Source organism: Perna viridis, chromosome 6 (genome assembly GCF_037379345.1).
Source record: "Perna viridis isolate PV_CMFRI_1.1 ecotype Kerala chromosome 6, ASM3737934v1, whole genome shotgun sequence".
NCBI classification, from domain to species: domain Eukaryota; kingdom Metazoa; phylum Mollusca; class Bivalvia; order Mytilida; family Mytilidae; genus Perna; species Perna viridis.
In genome coordinates this window covers 162,632-175,242 of record NC_142450.1, presented here as the reverse complement: position 1 = coordinate 175,242, position 12,611 = coordinate 162,632, and the positions used below count along the sequence as shown (strand labels likewise).

Here is a 12,611-nt window from a genome sequence, read left to right as displayed (position 1 = left end):
GGTCGATGAGTGCCAAGGCTACATCAGTTTTCAAAGACCCCAATGTAGCAAAAACATTGTCTACTATACATGACAAGTATGTTGTCGTACCAGCAGACAAAGCCCAAAACAACATAGTTTTGTTTGCAATACGTTTTACATCCAATGTTTATCATCAGAGGTAGTGGTAGAAAATAATAGTGATAAGACCTATACTGCTACCACACTCTCCAAAGAAGAGATTGTGGAAAACCATAAATCTGTGCTATCCTCTTTTGGTCTCTCTACCAAGGATGATGATTGTGATTTACCATCTATGTACTGGATTCCTAAACTCCACAAGAATCCATATAAACAACGTTTCATAGCTGGATCTGCAAAATGCAAAATGTACCACCAAACCTCTTTCAAAAGTTTTAACTTCTACACTCACAACTGTCAAAGAGGGTCTGCAGTCCTACCACAACACTTGTTACTCCCTTAGTGGTATTAATTCAATGTGGATCCTGAAAAATTTGATAGATCTCTTGGAGACAATCAGTTCAAGACTATTATCTGAATATAATAGCATTAAAACCTATGATTTTTCAACACTGTATACTCCTATTCCCCGTACTCAGTTAAAATCCTGACTTAAAAACATTATCATTGCTTTTCCAAAAAAGATGGTACACCTAGATACAAATATATAGTTCTTGGTAGAGATTCCTCATACTTTGTAAGAAATAATTCCAAATCATCTTCCAAATATACAGAGGAAGATGTTTACAAAATGCTGGAATTTTTAATTGACAACATATTTGTCCAGTGTGGTGGACGTGTTTTTCAACAAACGGTCGGCATTCCAATGGGAACAAATTGTGCTCCTCTACTTGCTGTCCTATTCCGTCACTCTTATGAGGCTCACTTTATAGCTGATTTGATCCGAAAGAAAGAATATCATTTGGCTAGATCCTTTAATCTCAGTTTCTGCTATATAGATGACGTATTATCTTTAAACAATCCTTATTTCGGGGATTTGATACATCACATCTACCCCAAAGAACTGGAGATAAAGGATACTACAGAAACAGCCTCATATCTTGACCTACACTTAGAGATTGATGGTAAGGGAAAACTATTGACCAAACTTTACGACAAACATGATGACTTTTCATTCAAAATTGTCAACTTTCCTTTCATCTGTTGCAACATCCCTTCAACACCTGTGTATGGAGTGTTCATATCACAACTCATACGTTATGCCAGAGCTTGCCAAAACTACACAGACTTTGTATCATGCTAGAACTCTAACAAATAGGCTTTTGGAACAGGGTTATGTTGCTACAAGATTGAAGTCATCACTACAGAAGTTTTATGGTCATCATCATGAACTCGTGGATCGTTATGGTGTATCCATCTGGACCATGAAAACTGATTTATTCAACTGGTCATACTTTTTCTTTCCTCGTTTTTCTGTCCCTGACTTGACTTTTTATGAGCAACTCGGCGGGTGTTTCTAGAAAAGCAGAGGACACTTACCCTACCGGTGCACCTGGTCCATGTTCCCAGTTTTTTGTGGAGTCTGAGTTGCTTATTTGCTTTTGTTACTTTGTATGTATGATTTTAGTTACTTTATGTTCTTTGTTGTGTATGTCTGTTTTCCATGTCTGGTCTTTGTCCCTTGATAGCATTCTTTTAATTACCGCTATAACCTTGGTTCCCTTGATTACTCTTTCGTAACAGATTTATCAGCTTCTACTGGAGGAAATGCTTAGATATTTGATGTATTGCTTTCTTATGATGACTTGTACCCTGTTTCCCCTTTTCAGGTTAGCTGCTCATCTACTTCCTGTTTACGGGTCGACTTTGTAGTTTTTAGGTGCTGCATAATGGAAATTTTCATAACAGATAACTCAGTTTCTATTGCAGGGAATGCTTAGATATTTGGAATATTATTTCTGCATGATAAATTGTGTCCCCCTTCCCCAGGTTTGATTGAAATGGTTGAGGGGAATTCTTAGCACGACATAACATGAATTTTAAATGCAATAAAGGCTTTAATATCAGTTGGTGCAATATTGACCTAAATTGCTTTCATCTTGTTTGTATTGTTGTATTATTATGTTGTCTCATATTTTAATTAATAGGTTGTTGAGGTATTAGAAAAAATAACACTGACACCAGACTCAGCATTACACCTGAAAGCTACAATGACAGTCAAAGATTGTTATGGTATTACAAGGTAGATAAATAAATATTATAGAGCTACAACCATTTTGTTGTGAAATTCATTAAATAAGCATGTTTTTGATTAGATATTAAACTTAAATATCAATAATTGTGTTTCTACTTGGGACCGTTTTATAGTGGCTTGTTATGTTTATATAGGTGTAAGATAGTTACCATGTTATACCTAGTCATCAGTTTATATATGTATAGGCATACTTACATAGTTAACATGTTATATCTAGTCATCAGTTTGTATATGTATAGGCATACTTACATAGTTACCATGTTATATCTAGTCATCAGTTTATAAGTATTAATTTATAAATAACTATTGACATATTATTGTCATTTCTTCAGTTTGTAAACAGTACCATGGTGTGTTAGTTTACACTGTTTTTTTTCAGATTAGCTGGAGATGAATGGCTACTTACTGGTAAAAAAACTGATGAATATTATCCTGAAATTGGTGTAGTATGTATACATGTATTCCATTGTTCAATAAAGAACAAATAAAGCTAAGTCCCCAGATAGATCTCCTTCAAAGTAAATGTCCTCAATACATAAGCAAATAAATTCTATGGGCTCACCAAAACATCACAAAATATACTATCTTCATATTTATAAAACTAAACATCACACTTTACAACAAAGTCAATAACTTCCTTTAATTTCACAAAAAAATGAATGACAAATCATCATTAATTTCCTAATAAAGAGGAAACACAATTACCCAATATATACATCTTAAAATACATCTTTACCATCACCAGAGGTGTTAACTTCTATGGATTCCCTGTATTTTCTATGAATTTTGTCTGCAAATTGAGAATACCTATGTTAAAATTTCACAAAGTTCAGGAATTTACAGATCATTTCCATAGAATACAGCGACAAATATGGATTGTCATTAAGTAGTATTAACAAGTCTGTATGTTGGGATTGGCGGGACCCATGCTCCATATTGTGGCTGAATTTTTAAATGTCAAAGATTGGCCCATTGAAATTTTAACTGTAATTTTATTGAATTAGAAAACTACTCTTTTTTTGTTACCTGCATCACCAAAAGATGCATGAGTAGGCCTAATAGCCACTCCTTCCTTCTGCCACATTTTGAGTAGGCCTAATAGCCACTCCTTCCATCTGCCACATTTTGAGTAGGCCTAATAGCCACTCCTTCCATCTGCCACATTTTGAGTAGGCCTAATAGCCACTCCTTCATTCTGCCACATTTTGAGTAGGCCTAATAGCCACTCCTTCCATCTGCCACATTTTGAGTAGGCCTTATAGCCACTCCTTCCATCTGCCACATTTTGGGGCTCCTACTTTGGATATTCTGTAACTCAAAAAAATTATAATCAAAATTTTTCAAATTATAACTTTTCTTCTGACATTTTTAGCATGTTGAATGGAACCATTTTTTGTCACTTCTGTTGTCAAGGGTACCTGCTATGTGTAACATGTAACTTAATTAGTATTGAACAAATATATAATATAGCTTTCGCTGGCCGGGTCTATATATATATAAAGTCCCAATAATAAATACACACAGTTTACATACTGATGTACTGATTGCTATTTTAAGGAAATCAAATCTAAACTGAAGAGGACAGTTTTATCAAGGGGACAATACTGTGTGATAGAAAATCCTGTCAATAAATCTGGAAAACCACAACTTGGAAAGTTAGAACTCCGTAAAGGATGTTCAAGTTTCTTTTTACATCCAGGTAATCTACTTTCATTATAACACCCAGATAGAAAAAGTGACTTTCAAATTCCCAGAATCAGACAAATATAAACATTGGTCATATGTTGGAATTCCCATCATATTTGCTAAATATTTAACATGTTATTGATACATGTATTTTAATGTAAGGGAGCATCAGGAATAATTTTCTGAAGATTTTCCCATACTTGTTAACATTTTGAAGCAATAGTGAAGGACAAAAATTGTGTATTTGTCTCTAACTTGTCTCTAACATTACATGAATTTTGCAGGGGAAAGATTACAAGGAGGAAATGTAAAGCCATCTTATGTTCTTTCGGATCAACAAGCTGTTGTCCTACAGGCAGTGTCAGAATTTTCTGATGAAATGTTTAAGGGGAAGAAAAGGTTACCAGGTGATAGGTGGATGATTCGAGGTCCAATCGATTATATTCCTCCTGTAGAAGTACAGGTAGTAAAAGAAAGGTGGGTTTGATTACATTCCACCTGTAAAAGTACAGGTAGTAATTTAAAGGTGAGTTTGATTTAATTCCACCCCTAAAAGAACAGGTGGGTTTGATTACATTCCATCTGTAAAAGTACAGGTACTAATTGACAGGTGGGTTTGATTTAATTCCACATGTAGAAGTACAAGTAGTAAGAGAAGGGTGGGTTTGGTTATATTCCACCTGTAGAAGTACAAGTAGTAAAAGAAAGGTGGTATTGATTTAATTCCAACAGTAAAAGAACAGATTGTTAAAAATAGTTTGACCTGTAGACATACATGAAGTGAAATTAAGGTGTGTTTGACAATTATTTTACTCATTAAGTCAAATACTGTTAACTAGAGTTTCACTGAAAGTTACAGCAACATTTTGTTGTTGCCTTCGTGTAAAATCTAGAAAGGATAAGATTTGTGAAGAAAATTTAATTTGTACAGTGTTGTTCATATGTTGTAAATTGTAATTGGTTAATTATTTTTATTCCTTAGGAAACAGATTCCATTGAGTAAAAATGAAGGAATATATGTTCAAGACAAACAATCTGGGAAGGTTTGTAGTAGTTTACTTACTAGTTCAACGAAAAGAAAATACAAAACAGGAGTTCATGTCTTGACATGTTTATCAAATCTATCCAGTTTGTGTCTCGGGGTTCATGTCTTGACATGTTTTTCAAATCTATCCAGTTTGTGTCTCATAGAGCTCATGTCTTGACATGTTTGTCAGATCTATCCAGTGTGTGTCTCAGAGACCTCACCACCTCACCTATCCTCTTCATCCCCGGTGGGACATAAGGCCGCAACAAGTTCACTTCATTTCCCTCTGTCCTTTGCCACGTATTGTGCCTGTCCCAGGCTGTGTCCAAGATCTTTAAGTTTGGCTAGGACTGTTCTCCTCCTGGTGGTATGTGGTCTGCCAGGTTTTCTCTTCCCAGGTGGTGTCAATCGTAGGGCAACTTTTGGCAGACGTTCATTTGGCATCGGTAACATGTGGTCCAGCCATCTGAAGCGTCTCTTTTTTAGTTCCGTTGCGATTGATTGGCAATTGCACTTCATAATCAATTCATCGATTCTGATTTTCTCTGGCCAAAATACTCCTTGGATTCTCCTTAGGCAATTGTTTTGGAATACTTCCAACTTCTGTATATCGCTCTGGATGATACGCCAACATTCTGACCCATACAACAATACTTGCTTAACATTATTGTTGTAGATCTGTTTTCTTGTTATAAACCTTGACTTCCAGATGGCTTTCAATCTTGCAAAGGCTGAGCGTCCTTTGGACAATCTGGTCTTAATATCTTTCTGGGTGCCATTGTCTGCACTAATTACACTTCCAAGATATGTAAAATCATCAACTGACTCTACTGGGTTGTTGTTTATAGTGATGGGTTCAGATATTGCGGTGTTAATTGTCATTACTTAGGTCTTGGTTGTATTTATTTTGAGACCAGCCTCTTCTGCATAACTATTTAGAGAGGTTGTTTTATGCAGATGTTGCCTTGTTGGTGAAATTTTAGCAATATCGTTAGCAAAATCGAGATCTTCGAGCTGACTGAACATTGTCCATTGTATTCCGTGATGTCAACTTGTTGTTTTTCATTGTAACCAATTGATGGCCATCAAAAACAGTATAGGTGACAATATACAACCTTATACAACCATTATACACCAGATCTAATGCTGAAAGATTTGGAGATGGAGTTCCACAGTATGACATTGCATTCAAAGTTGTTATAGAAGCATTTCACCAAATTAATGATCGTATTTAGAATTCCATATGTTCTGATGATTTTCCACAAGGTGTCTCATAGAGAGCATCAACTTATTGTGGATTAAGTTTTCAGCCTGTTGTCTGTTGATTATTGTGGATTAAGTTTTCAGCCTGTTGTCTGTTGATTATTGTGGATTAAGTTTTCAGCCTGTTGTCTGTTGATTATTGTGGATTAAGTTTTCAGCCCACATGTCTGTTGATTATTGTGGATTAAGTTTTCAGCCTGTTGTCTGTTGATTATTGTGGATTAAGTTTTCAGCCTGTTGTCTGTTGATTATTGTGGATTAAGTTTTCAGCCTGTTGTCTGTGGATTAAGTTTTCAGCCTGTTGTCTGTTGATTATTGTATGTTGTTTGTTGTGTCTGTTTTTTTCTTCTTTGCTGGATTTTTATACATCTGTACAACTTTCTACGTTGTCAATGGGGTCCATAGACAATTCGGTTTTCATATGAAAACTTGACTGATTGTTTTACATAGTAGTCTAAATAAAATTCGGACACAACCAATGCTAACATGATTCATGGTAAGAAAAACCCTTTTTAACAAACAATGCTTTTTCAGTCTACATATGCTATACCTTCACATAACAGTAGTCCTTCCTGCATTTAAATTTTTTTCTTTGGAGAAAATTATACATTCATCTCCCACTTTTATCAACCAATTCAAACTGAATTAAGAATGGTAACTCTTGAAAAGTGCCAATTTCAAACACAATCTATATCTTTATATCAAGTATGCCAGAACCAATGGCAATCTAAGACCAGCTTTGTGGCCTGTAACTGTTACTGATCTAGAAATAAAAGTGAATTGGAGGGTTTTTGGCATGCATAAATCACTTCTGTCTGATAATTTAATAAAGACTGCTACTTAATGCTATCAGCCATCCTGTTCTTTGTAGGTGAGAGCAATTTTAGGACCAAAATCTTACATGTTAACAGCTAATGAGGAATTGTGGGAGAAAAAGTTAGATGAAAATGTAGAAACATTGCTCAGGTAAGTACTCACAACAGGTTCTTATTTAAAGGTAACAGTATAAACCTGGCTTACCTGGTTTATAAAAGGTAACAATATAGACCTGGCTTACCTGGTTTGTAAAAGGTAATGACATAGACCTGACTTACCTGGTTTATAAATGGTAACAACATAGACCTGGCTTACCTGGTTTATAAATGCTAATGACATAGACCTGGCGTAAAGCAGGTAATAACATATGCCTGGCTTACCTGGTTTATAAAAGGTAACGACATAGACCTGGCTTACCTGGTTTATAAATGGTAATGACTTAGACCTGGCTTACCTGCTTTGTAAAAGGTAAAGACATAGACTTTGCTAACCTGGTTTATAAACGGTAATGACATAGACCTGGCAAAAAACAGGTAATAGCATAGGCCTGGCTTGGCTGGTTTATAAAAGGTAATGGTATAGACCCGATTTACCAGGTTTATGAAAGTTACCAGTATAGACCTGGCTTACCTGGTTTTTTAAAGGTCATAGTATAGACATGATAGATCTGGCTTACATGGTTTTTTAAAGTCACAATATAGACATGATAGACCTGGCTTACCTGGTTTTTTTAAAGGTCATAGTATAGACATGATAGATCTGGCTTACATGGTTTTTTAAAGTCACAATATAGACATGATAGACCTGGCTTACCTGGTTTTTGAAAGGAATGCTGTAGACTGACTTATCATTTTATAAAAAGAATTGTGTAGACTGGCTAATTAGTGTAAAATGCTTACAAAGTTCTTTCAAGAAAACATTTGTCATTGTAAAATGTACCTTCAGTTTTAGGGTCCAATTTTTAAGTTAGTCCATATTTGGATCCATAATTTGACTTTGTTAGGTTTCAGGAGTTCTCTAGTATGCTGAATCTGATTGTGTATTTTGACCATAAAATATGAATTTTTAAATTTTAAATTTTATGGAGCAAAGCCTACATTCTTGTTGTTAAAGACAATCCAAATTTAGCTTGATTATCGCAAATACAGGGTTCAATCATTGGAGTCCTATCAAGACGAGCCCTACTGAGCAACCAATTGTTTGTCTGCTTGTCTGTTTGTCAATAACACCTAATTAAAGCTTTCCTTCCAGATCAAGCTGTACAGATGTATTATAGAAATAATTACCAAATTATTGTTTTGTATTGAAAGTGTCAAGGGTACCTGTTTTTACTTCTGATGCAAGTTTTAAGGCTGATGATGTAATATAGTGAAACTTTTTTTCCTGTTATATAGTTCATATTTATTATCTTTTAATTTTATCATTAGACAAGGAGGTGGTGATGGATCAGGAGACATAAGAAAGATTGCCTACTTTGAACAAAGTATTGATCCTCAAATGTTAAAGGTAAGTTACAGATTGCTTACTTTGAACAAAGTATATATACACACAAATTGGTAAAGGTACAATATAAATTATAGAACAATATATATATATATATATACACCCAAATATATAATAGTAAGTTCAATATATGCAAAGTACTTTTCTTCCTTTTCTTTGCCTGTCCAAAATATTTGACATTCTATAAAACTGTAGACTTAGTTTGTGACAAGTTTTTATTATTTTAGGGAAGAGACAAAACACGGCTTGTCACTTACAGATGTCCAGGGAACACTGCTGTTCAGGTGTACAACTATCTTGAGAAAACTGCAAGAGTAGTGTTTGGACCAGATTTAGTTATTCTGGGACCTCATGAAAATTTCAATGTACTCAGCCTTAGTGGTAAGTAATGTTCCATTTTAGCATATTTGAATACGAACTGAATTATAAGGCTGAGACCACACATATCAACAGTTATTCCAACAGGCACGAAATGCAATACAGTTGATGCTCTATCAAAACATTCAAAAGCTGGAGAATTTGGAGAAAGGATATAATATTTTACCTGTGTCTGTCACACCAAACATAATTATATTTTTGACACACTTTTCTCAGCAACTACAAGTCAAATACACTTGATATTTGGTATAAAACCTTGGCAAGGGATTTTATACTGCACTTTATACCAAATTCTGACCTATTTGTACAATTTATCTTGATATTCCTTTTTCAGCTGGTAAGCCTAAGAAATCTAATGCATTGAGGTCTCTGTGTTTAATGTTGGGTCCTGATTTTATTACAGATATCATTGAGGTTAGTATCATTTGACTTTAGTAGCATTTCCCAAGTGTAGAAGTGAACCATTATGTTTTTGTTATGTTTGTCATCTGTTACCTACAGAACAGGAAATATGACGAAGGGAAATAACTGTCTTTATCACATTTTTGTTTAAAATCCCTTTGATTTTGCTATACGGTAATTTTCAATCTCATGCCAGTTGAGTGAGAATGAAAATTATCACTAGTTTCTATGTCCTTGCGTGACATACAAGCAACAGCGTAGGAATATTTGACGACCGTCTGTTTGTTTACTGTGTATGAAATAATGGCTAATTTGTGGCATTATTTTGTAGTCTATAATGGAAAATGATTAAATACAGTAACTTACCCGATAAGAATGAATAAATCCGTAAATTATTCCACAAATGCGATTGTCATAGTTAACCAATTTTTTTTTTCAAATGATGTGTATCACAGCTGCACAACATATGTGATGTCACGTAGTACGTTGCCAAAAAATAGTCCCATAAAGGAAACTTTGCAGAGCTTATAAAACTTACATATTTAGGTCAGGAAAATAAAGATAAAAGACAACTTATACCTTACACTTCAGCAAAACAGTGATAAACAGATTATCAAATATTTTTTTCAAGTTGTGGGAGTTTCTCATGCTCCTAATAATATTGAGTATAAGTTTGTGCTTCTTAATAAAATTTTACAAGCTTTAAACCATAAAAGGAAGATTTATAGTGTATTTTGGGGTTATGGCTCCAATAGTTTTGGAATTAGGGGTCAAAAATGGATGATTAAACTTGACTGCATAATAGAAGGAATGTTTTAATGGATTACCAATGCTATGTCCCATAAGTATAAAGGGGTCAAAAATATGCATGTCCCATAGGTATAAAGGGGTCAGAAATATGCATGTCCCATAGGTATAAAGGGGTCAGAAATATGCATGTCTCTTAGGTATAAAGGGTCAGAAATAGGCAGTTTTCATCAACTTTGTATGAGTTGCTTATCATGTCTAACTGCTGTTCATTTTAAGTTCTGTGACTACTTTATTTTGATCAGAATCATGTCAAACTTCACAATATGAATTCAGGACTGTACCAAGTTCATATGTTGTGACCATATTCTAGGTTGTTGTTTGTAGGACTATAAAGCTGCACCCTGCAAAGCATTTCCTGACATCTTTCAAACTTGCACATCAATTATTTCTATTTACTTGTCTGAAATACAGTTTCCATATATGACTACTAAAAGTAAGAGAATCAGGTTAACCTTGATGCTGACTTTGTTTCTTGTCTAACCAACAGTTTTAAAATAGCTCCTGTTTTAATTGAAGGAAAAAAAAACAATAATCAATAATTTCATTGCAGGTTGAAACATCTGATCATGCTAGACTCCGTCTACAGCTAGCCTTCAACAATCATTTTGTGGTAAGGTTTACAGTGTTATCAGATAAAGTGGAATCATTCTCTATGACTGATTCAGAAAAAAAAATAATAAAAAAATTATTTACATGTATTTAGAAAAATAACATTGTAATGGTACAGATTTAAAGAGGAATATTTGCAGTTTCTGGTTCTGTTATCAGGCATTATGTTACTGGTCAAAAAGACTTCTTGTCAAATTTTACATAAAAAATATGATAGCTTGACCAATACTTAAAAGATGTTACACTTATTACCAGCTGCAACTTCATTGATGTGTCGAAAAAGACACATTATGGTTTCTATGGAAATTTTAATGATTTTTGGGAACTGTACAGGTGGTTTATATATCTGGAAGTTTTAGTTACGTGTATTGACAACTAAATACTTTATCAAAATGGTCATGAAGGCATGCACTGTTGATATATCTATGTTGTTAACATGTAACTGACATCTATGATGTGAAAACATGTGGCTATATTTATGTCGTTAACACATGTGGCTAATATTTATATGTATGTTATGAACATGTGTGGCTTATATCCATGTCGTGAACACGTGTGGCTAATAAATATGTTGTGAACATGTGTGGGTTATATCCATGTCGTGAACACGTGTCTAATATTTATGTTGTGAACATGTGTGGCTTATATCCATATTGTCAACACATGTGGCTAATATTAATGTTGTGAACATGTGTGGCTAATATTTATGTTGTGAACATGCGTAACAGGACATATGTATTGATATGCAAAATGAATGTGCCACATTGATGTTTATTCTGCCTTTACAGTATGAGAAAGGAAACAAGGAAAGTGAAGCTCAGATTTTTTCTGTACCAGATTTTATAGGATTTGCCTGTAGACAGATAGGTCTGTATTACCTTGAAATAAAGTTATTGATAGTAAAGGAAAACTATTGACCAAACTATATGGCAAACGTGGTGACTTTTAATTCCGTATTGTCTACTTTCCTTTCATCTGTGGCAACATACCTTAAGCTTCTGCATATAGAGTTTTCTTGGTTCCCTTGATTACTCTTTATCATGTCTGTAAAATTTTATTTTGGGCTGTCAGTCCATTTGTCACATATCAGGTAAGCACAAATCCTCATAAACCGTTTGATGGAATTTTTTAAAATTTTATAGAAAGGTTATGCATTACATTGTTATTCATGAAGGAATATGATTATTGTCTGATGTCTGGAAGATAATGCACTTTATGTGTTTTACACAGTATAATATTGTAACACCTACTATTGTTTTATTGTATAACTATTGAGTGATTGTAACCATTTGTTGGAAACTGGCATTACATGTGAACCTTGAACATGAAAGAATTTACAGAAGCATTTGGGGTGTATCACATTTTGTTTTTTTTTTTGTATACAGAGAACAAAACTTAAGAAATAAGTAACTGTAGATTTTCATGAATTTCAAATTTTTCATTTTTGAGTTATATATAATGGCCTTTTTTCATACTAAAATGGGGTGATTTTCTGTTCTAGCATTATAACTCAAAAATGCTTGGAGCAATGTCAATGAAATATTGATGAATTGATTATTAATATTGATGTTAGCTTTCTTTTGATTTTTATGAATTTATAATTTTTTAGGATTAAGAATTATGTGACTTTGTTTATAAAAAAGGGGAAATTTATTTATGTCAATTTCTAGACATTATATGTTTTGTGTCAAATATTTAATCACAATCAAATTCAGAGCTGTATCAAGCTTGAATTTTGTGTCCAAATTTGCCCCCATTAACTTAAGGTCCACCTTCTGCAGGTTTATTTTTCTGTGCTCCGCTAAGTATTTAATTACTTGTGTCACCTATGGTGAAAGCAAGAATAGTAGCCATATCAACTTGGCTTGTCTGTTAGTCTGTCACACTTAGGGAGTACCTTCT

The 12,611-nt window shown here is 34.0% G+C and overlaps 1 protein-coding gene across 1 annotated transcript in view; it reads left to right on the top strand.

Annotated features, from left to right (window-relative positions):
- The window catches only part of LOC148613132 (major vault protein-like), a 32,381-nt gene that overhangs the window by 13,665 nt on the left and 6,105 nt on the right, over positions 1-12,611 (top strand). Inside the window, exons 7-17 of the mRNA XM_088586288.1 lie at positions 2,109-2,203; positions 2,595-2,661; positions 3,773-3,914; positions 4,186-4,378; positions 4,884-4,944; positions 7,063-7,157; positions 8,435-8,513; positions 8,738-8,891; positions 9,223-9,302; positions 10,651-10,710; positions 11,498-11,576. Of these exons, the coding sequence (XP_088442414.1) occupies positions 2,109-2,203; positions 2,595-2,661; positions 3,773-3,914; positions 4,186-4,378; positions 4,884-4,944; positions 7,063-7,157; positions 8,435-8,513; positions 8,738-8,891; positions 9,223-9,302; positions 10,651-10,710; positions 11,498-11,576 (1,105 nt within the window). The remainder of the gene's footprint in view (positions 1-2,108; positions 2,204-2,594; positions 2,662-3,772; positions 3,915-4,185; positions 4,379-4,883; positions 4,945-7,062; positions 7,158-8,434; positions 8,514-8,737; positions 8,892-9,222; positions 9,303-10,650; positions 10,711-11,497; positions 11,577-12,611) is intronic.